The sequence below is a fragment of the Anopheles aquasalis genome, chromosome 2 (assembly GCF_943734665.1).
Source record: "Anopheles aquasalis chromosome 2, idAnoAquaMG_Q_19, whole genome shotgun sequence".
NCBI lineage: Eukaryota > Metazoa > Arthropoda > Insecta > Diptera > Culicidae > Anopheles > Anopheles aquasalis.
The window spans coordinates 31,687,363-31,702,500 of NC_064877.1; the positions used below are offsets into that span (position 1 = coordinate 31,687,363).

The 15,138-nt window shown below is 44.6% G+C and overlaps 1 protein-coding gene across 2 annotated transcripts in view; it reads left to right on the top strand.

Moving 5' to 3' along the window:
- LOC126570916 (protein Skeletor, isoforms B/C) overlaps window positions 1–15,138 on the top strand; it is a 32,425-nt gene that overhangs the window by 15,353 nt on the left and 1,934 nt on the right. Inside the window, exons 4-11 of one of the 2 annotated variants that reach the window (XM_050229022.1) lie at window positions 7,313–7,424; window positions 9,680–10,099; window positions 10,202–10,222; window positions 10,322–10,673; window positions 10,752–11,238; window positions 12,316–12,446; window positions 12,525–12,694; window positions 12,762–15,138. The exon at window positions 12,762–15,138 is cut by the window's right edge and continues 1,934 nt beyond it. In XM_050229022.1, the coding sequence (XP_050084979.1) occupies window positions 7,313–7,424; window positions 9,680–10,099; window positions 10,202–10,222; window positions 10,322–10,673; window positions 10,752–11,238; window positions 12,316–12,446; window positions 12,525–12,694; window positions 12,762–12,938 (1,870 nt within the window). In that variant the 3' untranslated portion in view covers window positions 12,939–15,138. Of the gene's footprint in view, window positions 1–7,312; window positions 7,425–9,679; window positions 10,100–10,201; window positions 10,223–10,321; window positions 10,674–10,751; window positions 11,239–12,315; window positions 12,695–12,761 lie in introns of both variants that reach the window. The other variant, XM_050229021.1, reaches the window with a different exon arrangement.

Sequence of the window (15,138 nt, forward strand, 5' to 3'; positions counted from 1 at the left end):
TTGTCGCCCTATCCAGAGTGGCCATTCCGGCGAGAGTGTGATTTCGATAACGAAGCACTCGAAACACCGATAACAGCTCTCGAACAAGGCAACGCAAAGCTCTGGACGCGGTGGGTATGTGGAGTTAAGCAGCGAATGCAGGCAATGCACCAGCGCGGAAATCGCCAATTTTAATCCTTAATTGAAATATAAATCCAACGTACCGTCAATCAGTGATAACATGTAGCTATGAACGCAATTTTTAAGAAAGAAGCAAACATTATGAACCACTTTCGGATATTTAACACGTGATTAATAAAGCAGTAAATCTGATTCAGAAACTCCGTTTGATGAATTGTCACGTCTGGAATGGAGACTGGAAAAAAGAATGGTCGGACAGCATTCAACATTAGCGCATTCGCATAAAATTAAAAAAAAAACCAACAACTCACCTTTCTGTTTTTCAAACGCTCTCCAGTAGATACTCCATTTCAAGCTACTCCATCTCAGTCTGAGCGTAAAGTGTATCGAAAGTGCATTAGCTACAAGTTTTTGCGTTATTGTACTTTACACTGGTGAGGTGAGGTGAGGTGAGAGAATGTTAAACAAAAAAGAACGTTAAATCAAAGCCTCTGATCGATGAGATCATCATCGTGTTCCGTGCAGGTGTTTAACGCTGATCGTTAACCTACTTCTATTATTAAACACTGCAATGTTGCAATAGCTTAACCGTCAACCGTAAATTCTTGTTGGAAACTTCATAGCTGGTCACGTTTCGGATGATTAACGATTGTTCAAATGGCTTATTCGTCAATGTTCTTAACGAAGTTGCAATATTGCTAACATAAACAAGTTCCTTGAAGGGGGATTTCGGTATTTTCGGGCCAAAAAAGGCTTGTTTTTGACGATTTTTTGTGACGTAACCATTCAACTTTATTTTTTCAAGTAAATGACATATTAATCTACAACTTTTGCAGAATATTTGGTATTGTTTTAAGCAAATTCATTGAAAAATTAATCCGTGGCATCAAATTTTGGTAGACGACAGCCTAAATTTGATGCCATGGATGAAGTGTTTAATAAATCTTCATTAAAAAGGAACTAAATATTCTTTAAAAGTTATAGTTTAATATGCCATTCACTTCAAATAGTAAAGTTAAATGGTTACCTCACAATCGTAAAATATTATCCTTTTTTTGACCCGAAGAAGTTACTGAAGCCCCCCACTAAAGCTGTTCTGTTCCACTTGTAGTTTGGAATGTTATCATTTCCATCAAGTTTTATTTTATAAACCGGATTGGAGTTTATGATATTGTTTCGAATATTCATAGAAAATTATTTAGATATTATTTTTTACTCCCTTTGAGTTACAGCCATTGAAAGACAGAGTCCAATTTCCAATTATAAAACAGGCCTAAAACGAGAAGAATCCTAGAAATATTAATCGCTACTGTCTCCCCCCGCTACGACTGTGCTCTCTGTAGCGTAAACATGATAGTCAAATCGATGGAAAACGGTCCAATTTACGGATAAGGGACCGTCGACTCATTCACAGACCCGACTCTCCCCCCTTGTCGTTTATCAGTGCAAGGCTACACGTCCGATAAATATTCATTGACGGGAAAACACGTTTCCATTGCGACCATTGTTCTTGTTCATCTGAAGCATCGCAAAATTGGGTTCCCTTCTTCGCTCGCCCCCGTGGCAAACTAAAGGACACGCTTCGCCCAAAACTGCATGAAATGAGCGATTTTAACGGAAAACTCGCGCTACTAAAACGGGCGAGAGCAGCAAAACGTTCCACCAGCAAAATCCGTACGCCCGTCAAACGCAGCGCCGCCGCCTCAGTTGGCCCAGCACTTTGCCACTCCAGACGCTGTGCTGTACAAAATGACACTCAAGTGCTCCACAGCATCAGTGGCAGTAGCACGACGGTATGCTTAATGCGGTGGCAGAACGCCAACGCACGCACCCGGTTGGCCCGGTTCCCGGCGGCGACGCAAGGACTCCGCTCCCTGCTCTCTCGTTAGCTCGATATTGAAACGTCTAATGCACTTCATTGTCGACGCCACGTGGCGGGTTTCATAATGAAAATTCATTTTAAATTATTATTGCTGCTACGTTACGCCCGGGTCTCCAAGACCAAGTCCCTGCCAACCGGCCACCGAGCACGTCCGGAACGGCCGCACCGACTTACCCGGAAGTGCTCCTGGCTCCTGGCTCCTGGTGGTGGTGGTGGGCGCGTTGGTGCGTCCCAAATTTAGCACGCTTACGACTTAGCGCGTATCGGGCGCGCTTTTTTGGGAGAGGTAGGACAAGCGATCCGTACTAAGTGTAAGGTTGTGGCGTAAGGTGCGTGCCATGCCGGAAGTGGAGATGGAATGGACGTGACACCCCGCATCGCACCGGCAGAAACCTTTCCTTCCAACAGCGCTCACTCACGCGCAGGAAATGAATATGTCTCCGTGCAATGTGTATGAGGGCGCTATTGATAGAGGAGGGCATTCGCATGTGGCCATAGCATAGTTCGACACATCATTAATAATTGTACTCGGTAAATCGACCTACGGACGATGGCGACGATGGGTGACGATGGATGTCGGTCGTGCTGAATTGTTCTTTTTATTTCGTCCCCCACGGGTGGTGGTGGTGCTTTTAGAAAGGTGAAGATAACATCGATCCATTTCTATGCGTATGGTCCGGTGGTAATGTTTTTTGGTGCTGTACTGGCTGGCTAATGCATGGGTGACATTCTGTTCTGTCGGAGTGAGTCATCATTCAAAAATGTCAGGTGAATTGAAGGATCGAAGGTGATTGACCAGTGGATCGCTGATCGTTTCGATTGTTCTGTTCTTTTGTCTTTGTCTTCTTTGTTTAGTCTTATTAACAACATAATGAATAAGGATGTTATAAGTAAGCTTCCTTGGAGTGAGGTAGTGCTAATGATAATGATAGATGAGACTGTCTGCTTCCACTATCTCGAATTTTAACCAATTATACTTATTATGATGAGATAAATGATCCATTTTATGGAAGTATTTTATGGATATAATGCCGTGAACATAAAAGAAGTTGCGAAAATACAAAAAGGATTTTAAAATTACAAACTAGCAATGTTATTTTGCGAAATGTTATCAGGTACCGGAATTAATCTCGCTTCCTTTGTAAAGTGTGAGGTGCTGTGCAGCCACAAAAAAATTCAAGCAACCATGCTACTACTTGGAACAGCTTGTACTTCAGAAAGAACAATGTATGGTGTACACACGGGCGGGGGGTGAAAACTGGATTTTCTCATTGTTTTGGTGTACCCGATCCTTCTGTGTCTGTAACGTTAAAATCTTCGCTTCTAAACCTTTGAAGCCAGTTTTCGTATTTGTTTGTTTTGTAACATGTTCGTCATAAGGTTAAACCAACAAACGATCATTTTCAGCAGCCGTTTTCTGTAAATGAAAAAGTGTATTTCAAACCTCTTCGTAAAATGAGCATTTCAGGCACCAAACTTAACATTTTGAGCTCGAGAAAAAATATGTTATAGTTAATATTATAAGTAGTAACTTAGTGCATTTTAAAGGTATTTAGTTAAACTTTAAAACGATATAACATATGGGGCTGTGAAATGGGGCCCGAAAGATAATGGGACCTGTTGTATCATCGTTTAATAGAACCGCAGGGATTTATTCCGGTACCTAATATCCAAACAAATCATTTCTATCAGTCTCAGCCTTGCAGTTCAAAAACCTGTTAAGTGCAAGGACTCCATCCGCCATACTCACGACAGGTTCAACAAACCTTCACCGATTACGTTTCACTCGATACTTAGAACCTCTTGTTACTTCTCTCACATACGGAGCGGAACATCCTAACAAAGGACCAGGATTCCTATGAAAACGGCTTGCGATCCTTGTGAATAGATAAGTTCTCTCGAATTGGCACCGCCCTCGCTCAAATCTCCTGGAGTTTTGCGATAGCGTCGTCATATCGTTGCACATCAGACGGCTCAAAAAGAGTTTTTCTTAATTCCCCGGAGACGCCTGTTCCGTCCAAGAGGGGAAATTGGGTTGCCCTTAGCTACACGGTACCCTAATAGTTGTCATTGGATTTAATCTTTGTGTAATTATAGTACATCCGATGATTGACACAGCGCTACGGAGGGGTGCGCCCTTGGTTTTTGGTCAAATTGAATTTCATTAAAATCGATAACAGGTATAAATGGAAGCTAGTATCGTGTTGTTGGCTCAGAAATTCATATTGATGTTCGTTTATTTGTATTACTTTGAAGTTCCATAATGTATGCACATGATGTTGGTCTGTTAAGCCGAAGCTTAGCGCAATCATCAATATTCCAAAACCGAGTACTAAATAATCGTCGCGCATCGGTATCGTTTGAATAAATATTAAACCAATCATATGGGAAACCAAACCAGGAACGCGCAACCAAGCTAAACCACCTCGCATTCACGCATTCACAGCATCCGTTCATAACGCTCGCTGTCATTCGCACCATTTTCCATGGATATCATTTAATTTTACCAATCATTTCAAGGTTGATCAAATTACACACGCCACTCCAAACAAGTGCTTTGGGCCCCCTTTTCGTTCGGCTACCACAAAACATCATCGCCAAAAACACCCCTCGCCCTGTGCCGATATGAGAACCGATTCGTGGTTAAGCTACCCGATGACGCCCCGGTGCTTAGTGCGTTAACGGTGCGGCGCTACAACACATCCGAACTCGAACTCGAATCCCCCGCAGACCTTCTGTCGTACGGTAGATAAACTCATCAAAGCATATTATCCGTGGAAAGTACAATGAAGCCGTGGTGCTATGATTTACGGGGAACAGGGAGAGCGTGACTTTTCCTGCGTCAGTCAGGGGACAGCTCGGGGTTTTCTCGGGGAACTCGGAACAGATTGCTCGCCCAGAGTCTTGGGACCGACGAGCGGTGCTATGCGAATATCCATCTCGTAAACATCGTTCGTATCGTGACGTTTGTGGTATAGGAAGAGCTGGTTGGTTGGTGTGATGTGCTTCTGCCCTTCTGCTAAACTCATTCGGCGGAACCTCCTGCGAAATCTTTGGATTGGAGGGATAGAATCGCAGCCCACACAATGCACCACAACTGGCGCTTGCCATCGTTCCTGGGGACCATTCCTAGGGATGCATCGCCGGTGTACCGGGTTGACCGGCGAGAATCCGTGCGAAGCGTATAACGCAAAATCCAGCATTTCTCGCTGCCACCCCGGGTTTCGCCCGGGTTTTATCAACCAGTGGTCCGGGTGTGGGTTTGTGGTTCACTTTGGAAACCCATTTTCTTCCGTTCCCATTCTCCGACGTGGCACAACTTTTGAGTTTCACTTTTTTTCTTTCTCGACAATTTTTCATTCTGCGATGCGCCATGATCCCGTGCGACCTTAGCATACGCGAAGCCCATTTTTTTTGCGACCAAAAACCATTTTTGCACTATTCTTTGGTGGCACTGGGTTTGGCGTGGAAGCAAAAAGAGGGGCAAAAAACCCGTGGCGTAGTTTTTCTCCCGGATAAGAAGGCGCACAAAAGTGGATGTCTTCATTTTCCATTTTTGGGCTCTCGCCCGTGGCCGTAGTTTTGTTACGAAGTGGCAAAGACTCCGGACACCGGACCAACTTTTGTGGTTTTTTGTTTCGGTTTTTCATTTTGGTTTAAAATGTCGCTTTTCTCTCGCGACAGACACAGGGCAATCTGGGGTGGTGTTTTGGAAGCGAGTCAGGCTGACCAGCACAGTATGGTCTGGAGCTGAAAGCGAGGCGCGCTCGAGAGAACCGAGAATCCGAGAATCGATCGTGTAATGCTCCGGTCTGGTCTTTGGTCTGGGCTCGGTTCTAGCAACCTTCTCACATCATCCCCTGAGTTCGCGATGGCTGGGGCGGTGGTTAGAAGTGCGGCGGAACCGGAACGACCAGAACAGCGAGGGTGACGCGAGGGTGACGCGCGGAATAATGATTCGTTTTTCTTGTCTTCTCTGCGACCCTCCGCGTCCCTCCGTCGACTGCACGGCAATCTGCACGGGAAACAAGCATAACGAATTATATATCTTAGATTACACCTCATTAAATAATGATCGATTAAGGGCGAACGACATTGGACACCATCTTTCGCATCGCATCGCTTCGCGTGGTGTGCTGGTGTGGCTGGTGGTTTTGTGGTTTCGGCAAAAGATTCGATGACTGCACATTTATTGTACATGGAGAGATAGAGGAGAGAGAGATAGAGAGAGAGAGAAAAATGAAGAGAAGAAACCAAAAGTCGAAGCGAAATGCCTTTTGCTCAACGGAGTCTGGAGACAAACAGAAAAGAAAACATTACAGAATACTTCCTAAAGCACGGCACCTCGTCGAGGTGCCGTATGCCACAATATTGCAATCCTGCAGACGACCGGTATACCGTTGGTGAGACAACGAGTGAGAACAGAGCTCCGCTGCTCCGGATCTGGTACCTCATGAAACCACCACAGCATTAAAATGTGTACAATGAAACATCAGAAACCGATCTGCAGCGTAAACAAAGGGCGTAGTATAGTATCATGTTCGACCGATAGATCCACTATCCCCCGCCTCGCCCCACCGCAGCACCCCACCCCACCACAGATCATGAGCAGAGTCATCAGCATAAAAATGTGAACGTACATTAAAATGGATAAGTGATGCCCTTTGATAACGAACCCTTGGACTCGATTGGGTGCACCGAGGAATCAGGTGACATTGGGCAAATCTATTACCTCGAGACCTTTGGATGCCGACAGTGTATTGCAATTGAACCGTGATGCTGCATTGTTTGTTGATTCATAAACCCTTTCAATGGAGAAGCGGTTGTCTACGAATTTCGCATGTCCTTGTCATTTCTCATTTCTGAGCAGTTTTTTTGTAACGAGTGTTTAAGTGTAATATTGCATTGTTCAACTACTATTTCCGGCGTTTATGTTACTGATCATCATTGTCGCTTGTCTATCGTGCCAATGCACATAAGCTTTAATAATAATTTAATAATAATTTTAAGAGAAGAGGAAAGCAGCAAATATGCATAAAAACCAGCAACAAGGATGTGCCCCAGACGATGGCTCTATTGATTTATGCGATTTAAGGAGTAGAAAAAGTACATTTGTATAAAAAAATACATGACCGGAGGCCGATTTAATACGATTTAAACGGGATTTGTATTAATTATACCGAGTAAAGAAAAGGGAGATGTGATTGGCCTAGCATAGGACTAATATTAATATTTTAAACACGGAATCGTTTCATACGGAATTTTATCTAAAGAAAACCAAACCACCGTCTTGGTGCTTCTATTTCACAGAGAACCGCCGGTGCTGCAGCAACACAACAACACAGACATCATCCTGAAGTTGCCGATGGGAAAACGTCTCCGAGACATTCGCTGGCTCTCGGTGTGGTGCCGACGGTTTACGGTAAGTCCATTCTATGGTTATAACATTCCTCCTGCAATTAGTACTTTTGTTTATCTTCAGTAGAGCAGGATGATGAGATGATTATGCAAGAGATTGTAATAGAAATATTATCTACTTTTGCAGCAGATAGTGAAAGTTGATAAATGAATTTTGTAATATTTTGAAACTTATCGTATGTTTTATAAACATCAAAAAGCTTTTGATCGTGTCACCTTTCATTCTGTGAATGTACATCTTTTATTTGCGCCGCTAAAAGCCACCAGCAAGGGGCCATTAGTGTTTCCCAGAAATGGATTAAACTGATAGCAAAATGATCGCACCTTTTACTCCGTGGCGATTCTCCGAAAAACACACAATAAGCTTCCCAACAGGGCTTGTGAAGTAGCCGTTTTTACAGCCATATAATATCCACTTTATTCTCCAAAACCATTGCCCAATTTGATAAACAACTTTTTACGGTGATGCCTTCCATTGAAACATTTTCTCATCGGACCACAATGCGTTACTTGTGTTAAACCTTTAACTACTAAAAGTGTTAAAACCTTTTTTTCATACATTCCTGTACTATTAGTATTTCTTAAAATGATTTGGAATGGTTTCTAATGGCGGACAGGAACAAAAAATCCTCAAACTAATTATCCCTGTTTTGTTCAAATACACGCAATAGAAGCAAATGATCACAAGGTTACAAAAAAGTGTGAACTAATAAATTGTAAAATCTAGTAAACTGAAAAGAAAAAAACGCACGGAACACAATCACATTCTGTTCACGGACAATCACATTTCTGGTTTCTTGATGCTTTTTCACTTGGAAGCCAACACGCAGTGAGACTGCCCCTTCCCGACACGACACCAACCACACGTTTTTCCAATCCACGAATGGATGAAAAACCACACCAGCAACAGCAACAGCAGCAGCAGCAATGTCCTTCTCCCATAACAGAAGAACATAAAACCATCTCGCATACGCACACACTGAGGCATACATTCGCACGCATACAGTTATTTTTTGATAATTCCGATAAACGCGTACCTCCAACCGTCGCAAACGTGTGCCCGGTGCCTGGTTCCATCTTCTTGCGAGGATCGTAGTGCGCATGCCTCCCGCAAAAAACCTTGGTGCACACCTTCATTATCGGTTCACCATCATCATCATCATCATCATCACCATCACCATCACCGTCATCATTGTCATCCGTATGAGCGGTGGCGTTCGCCATAGCTGCTTACCGTTGCCATCGCAACCACGTTCGTCGCTTTTTGATGTTGAACATCGCGTCGCCACGGGCCGCGAGCGATTAGTTTCTTGCGGGCCACCCAACCATCGTTGGTAGCAATCTAATGATTAGCTTTTGTCTACCCCTCCTCGTCTAACATCTCGGACGAGAGAAAAGGCATATTCACATACAAGCGCACACATACACGGGCACGGGCACAGGTGTTTTGAAGGACATTCGGAGCGACCGAGAAAGCGAGGAGGACGAACTTTTTCCCAGCACGTGTCCGTTTTAACTCGACATAACATGGCCGCTTGTGCTGTGTGAAGCTTCCTGGTTGGTCGAGTGTGATGTTTTTAGCGAGTTGTAATTACAGCAACGGTCCTTGCAATCAACCCAGCCCAGCTGCTGGGCGATGGGAGACAGGTGTAGTAGCAACACCATTTTCCCAATTAATCACCATTTCCTGGATCGCTATTATCTTCAGTTTCCGACAGGACAGTTTCCGCATCGTAGCAGTACAGGCTGGATGACTTTAAAGGGTTTTTTTTTCATTACTAGACGTACTTGTAAGGTTTGCCGCAACTATCTGCTCCAACCGAGGGCTAGGAATTTAATTAGAGATTACCTATTACAACTCGAAACCGTATGGCTACTATTGCCACTCCAGAAGCATTCGTTACCATGGTTCATGGCAGCTACTTAGTGTTGCCTCGCGTGGTGGCTACTCATTCGTTGAGTTAGGTTTCCCGTTTGTGAGCCGCCTACTTTGCCGGTTCATATTCAGAATTAAGTGATGTGTCCCATTGTCATTCACAACGCCAGGATCATACCGCGAATGAGATAGAATTGAATGAAAATGAATCCTGACAGAAGGTAGTTCAACTTCAGCCATGATTCGTTGGTTGGTTCAGAGTTTCCCAGAATGCAATAACGAGAAAAGGAGTTGAATGAAACATGTGATTTGCATGTAATTAATACCTCGAAAATGTATGGCTTTTGTTCTTATAAAGGTTTCCCTTTTTTTCTCTTTTGCAGGTTGATTTCGGTGAAATTTTCATTCCGCCCGGACTGGACGTCCCGAAGCCCCGGGTTCTGCCCGAGTTCAAACGCCTAGCGCACGGGCTTCGTTCCAGCAACATTAGCATTCTGGACGCGAAAACATTCTACATCCCGAACCTGCACTACGATGGAGCCGGTCCGGATGCGTACTTCTGGGTCGGTAATGGGTCCGAGCCCAACATTATGGGTACCAAAGTTCCTAACGAGATCGGTTCGCTGGAACCACTGCGTGGCTACCAGGGCGAGGACATCGAGATCCAGCTGCCCGGCAATCTGACCGTCTACGATATCGACTGGTTGGCGGTGTGGTGTGTTGAATATCGGCACAACTTTGGGCACGTCTACATCCCGAAGGATCTCGACGTACCGCCGGCCCTCGGACAGACCAAGATAGCGGTAAGTATGCAGGGGATTGGTATTGATAAGAGCAAGCGGCTCGTTGTTCATTTGATTCGTGTGGTAATATTGAATACTTTGAACATTTTCCTCTCGCACAAGCCTCCATGGTGGTACAAGCCGGTAAAATTCTACTTCTCTTCTCCATCTACAGATGGTTTTCGATGTTTATTTCGCTTTTTTGGCACCTTGCTCACGGTGTTCCTTTACCTTTTCCGACAGACAACGACGACAACATCGACCATCGTCACTCAGGGCACCAGCAAACCGACCAATGTCAACTGTAGGGAGCTGATCAAGGGCAAACTGAACGTGATGTGGGAGGTGATGGATGATTACATCGTTATCGAACTGATTGGACGGATCAGCGAGGAGCAATACATGGCGTTCGGTATCTCCGGAAGCCACGGACACCCGCAGATGATCGGTGCGGACGTGGTGGTGGCGTTCTATGACCGCAAGCTGCGTCGATTCCGCGCCGAAGACTACTACATGTCATCGTTGGCCCAGTGCGACGGTCGCCTGGGTGTCTGCCCCGATGAGCGCATTGGTGGCAGGAATGATGTCGAAATTTGTAAGTGCCCTGCCCAAGATTCTCGAAACGATCGATTAATATCATATTTATGTTATCGATGTTCATTCTTATTCTCAGTGTCCGGTGATCGTAGCCATGGTGTCACGAAGATCAAATACCGACGACTCCTGCAGACGAACGAAGCCGTCAACGATCGGGCGTACCCACTGGATCGGCAGATATCCGTTATTGCCGCCATCGGGCCACTGAATTCACGGGAAGAGGCCAACTCCCACTCACACACCGGTACCGAGGTGACGGTGGACGATGTGCAGATAGACTTTTCCGCCAAGAACGATCACATGTGTACCGATGCGATCGACAACTATCAGCCGGAAGATGGCCCTAAGCCATGGCCAACCCGGACCATCCTCGGGGAGAAGGTGATTACTGCGCGGATCGGGCCAACGGGTGGTAGCCGAGGTTATACGCCAATCACCGGCAATCCATCGTGGGGTATCGCCTGGTACATGAACGATAAGCTGATTCCCGAGATCTACGTCGAGCGGGGCCAAACGTACACGTTCATCGTGGAAGGTGGTGACGAACCGACGCAACCTGCCAAGTAAGTGGAAATGAGTTGTTAGTTAATCAATTGGAAAATTAAAAACGGTTTGAATTCTGGTCATATGTTTCGGTTATATTTGGTTTGGGAAGAAAGTAGTGCATGCATTTTACATTTTCCCTTTGATGAGAGCGAAAATATAAGCAAGACCCCTTAAATTTTACATGGTGTTTACGATGCCGATACTCCATGATCGAAAATGGCGATAAAATCACAAAAATACTGGTAGTTAACGGACATGCTGGTAGTCAGAGCATCACGAACGATCATAAAACAGTTTAAAACTATTGGCTCAAAGGTGGATAAAAATAAACCAAGGAAAGTCGAAACCAAGGAACATGATGAATCGAATTTCCATCTGGGAAATTTAGGCGGAAAACGGAATGAAATCCTGCCATTTTTTAAACGTATAGAGATTGGTTATGAGAAAGGAATGACATATTACCATATCTTGCCAAAGAATACTGCTTATAGCGTGTAGAAACGGCTCCTATGATGACTAAACCATCAAGAACATATTTTTACATAAATACATAATAATTTAACGGAGCCATTTTCGTATTGTTAAACACTAAATTAAGATCTTTACTCTCAACATCTGAGTCGCTTAGAGCTAGCGATAGATCAGAAAAGGCCAGGATTATTTAATAAAAGAAATGTTGTGTTGCCGTCAGGACATTGCAAAGCTACAAGTGTCTATAAAAGTATTTCAGAAACAGCGGCAGCTTCGTTAGAATCTTCCGATGCATCCAACATTTAGCTCAGGCACTAACTGTTTATCATCTCTTTTATGCATTACAAAATCAAGTGAACCCTGGAAACTTCGATTTCTTTAGTTTTTCGCCAATAACAAACGAAACGAACCTTTTATAAGAGAAGAATAGTGAAATTAGCACTAAAAAGCTAGCACATTATCCAACAGAACGCTTCATATTTGATGTAAATCGGCCCATTGGAAGTTTTATGAAGAAAGCGTTTAATTTCACAAAAATAATGCATTACTCTTTCCACAACGCTGGCTTCCGTTGTCATGAATTATCGACGATTTTCTCACGCATCGTTTTTTCTCCATTCCAGATACCATCCACTCTACATTACCAGCTCCAGCGAAGGAGGCTACGGGCAGCTGTCTGAGGCACAGAAACGCAGAGAGAATGTATACGCCGGCGTGGAGTACGATTCATCTGGCTATGCCATTCCCGTAGCTGGTAAGAACCCTCCCCCACCCCAAAAAACCTCTGCTCTGTCTCAGCGCGCCTTCACTAAGCTACGATTGTACTCCCTAGCCGGACGGTACTGTGAGTGGAAGCACAAAACCATCGATAAATCGGCCGAAATCGAAACGTTCGAAGAGTACATGAAGACCCTTCAGCTAAGCTGCGATGACCCGAACGGACAGCCGGCCTATCTGAACTGGACCGTCCTGGACGAGACTCCCGATCTGGTGTACTATCAGGTATGGTAGATCGCCATCCATGTTGTTTGAACCTGATCGTGTATTAATTCTCTTCCGTCTGTTTCAGTGCTTCACGCATCGCAACCTTGGCTGGAAGATACGCGTTGTCAATGCTGGGGAAACAAGTAAGATCAGCGGATCGCATGGTTTGTACGGTAGTGGTCCAGCTGGTGGTTTGCTGGTGGTGTGTTTGCTGGCAGCCATTGCCACGATCACCGATCGGCCGTTGGTGGGATGGTTCTGATAGTTACGCGATCATTCCGTCCTACAGCAGCACCTATGACACTCGATTCTCAATATTGAGGTTTTTCGCGTCCGTAGCGCTTCGCTTTATGAAGCAAAGCGCATGAACTGAAAGGTGTTGCACCATCTTTCTCGTTATTCTTTGAATGTTTTTCCTTTTTATGAACATTTTTTACCATTTTTCTTTATAAACGTGCGCGAGTGTGTGTTCCACCGGGTGCGAGGATTGTTCTTTTCTTTTTTGCTTCGTGCTGCGATTCCAAAGTCATGTCCGCATCGACATTCCGTTGCTTACCCCTGTTTGAAAAGATCCTGCCTTCCAGCGATCCCTTTGAGTTTGGGTCTCAATTCCCCATCTCGACCTTCTAGCGTAGCGGATTTCGCCGCATTAATAATATCTTTATCCGTCCATTTACAAACACACTTTACTGACCGCTCATCGATCGAACACAATGGTCCCCCCTGCGCAGGTTCGGGACACGGTCGATTCCTTGATGTTGTGTTATCTGCCTTCTGCTCTACGCTGCAAAAGACGACAATAGAATGAAACATAAAAAAGAACCACCACCACATAACGCACAACAAGGAATCGCAAGCAGGGCGAAGCAAACATTCCATTCCTTTCCTATGGCCACCGGTTTTCGGTTACAACCACACACCGCGTGCACAAATTATCATGCTGCTATCACGGCTTTCGCTGTGGCTGGCTGGCTTTATTAGGTAGGCAAATCAAATCGTTGGATAACGCGAAACGACGAGAGAAACTCATGTTTCGGCCAACAAGAAAGAATAAAAAACGGAAGAGCGCCCACCTGACATAAAGGACGAACCGGTGCACCGTAGGTTTGTGCGGAAGCTTGCAAAAGTTTGACCTCCCCCGACCGTCGTTTTGGGTGGCAGGAAAACGTACCACCCCGCATGGCAAGGCAAGCAAACCAACCACACAACCAATACAACCATGCGATATCGCTGAAAAACATATCTTACCAGAGTGAATGCTCGGAGTGCATCCTCCACTGCTGCTGGAGTTGGTGTCTAGCAAGAGGATGACGGGGAAAGGAAGGGCTTACATTATTGCGGAAAAGGCGGAATCGGTTCCACAAACTATCGCAAAGCATAGCTTTGCTCACGAAAGAATTACAAACAAAAAATTGGGGAGAAAAACAATTAGTTAATGAATTATCTCGAATGCTGAAGCGCAGGTGATGCTTTTGCAAATGTAAGATGCAACTGTACAGTATGATGCGGATGCGGAAGTATTGGCCGATTGGCCGAGAAGCTTTCCTATGCAAACATTTATCCCACGTCGTAATGTCGCGCCCTCAATCTACTCGGTTCTGTTGCTTAATCGTTGGCATCGTCTGCCATCCGCCTCATAACTATCGTTAGTTGTTGATTCTGTTCGTTTTCATTCATTCATAAGCGTCCTTAAGGGAATTTGTTGTACTGGTTTTAATCTTGCCGACAGGGGCCGAACAAAAACCTTTTTCTTTTTCGTTATTCAGAGAACGCCTAAGATGAGGCGAGAGAGGAAGGGCAGAGGATGTACATTTGCAAACGTACGAAAAACATCGAAGTTTATCTGTTTAGCTGGTGTGGAAAATCATTAAATGTTTAAAACAAATCGTTGCTCGTAAAACAAAAGAAACAAACAAACAAACAAAAAAAAGTCGCATTACGCAAAACCCCAGGCAAACCATTAACGAATGACAATAAGTAAGGAGGTAACTGTAAGCGTAACCATGGCGCCCAGACAGGTTATTTACTGGTGCGGTGGTGCACGAGACAATAATGAACCCGTTTTTGGCGACAGTGGATTACTGGGAGGGAGCAGGGGAGATGTTTGTAGGGGGTGAATGATATTAAAGCACTGGTGTAGAATCTGGTAAGGTCGATGGGACGGTAAAAGTGAATACCGTACAGTGATGATGTGAGCGAAAAGAAAGAAGACAATAATATGCAACTGGAAAGACCATTTCAATATAAATAGCCAACCCAGCTAACCCATCATTGAATCGTACTCGTCTCCAATCAATTGTTAGTGTGTATTGAAACCTCTAGCGTTTACTCTTGAGCTCTAGCGTTGGAGGGACACAAGTTCGATAAAATAATAATAATATTCTAGCCCTTAAACCCATCTTAGATAGCTTAAGAAAAATTAATATAGTAACTACACGTTTTGCAGCGAGTACCTTTAGCTC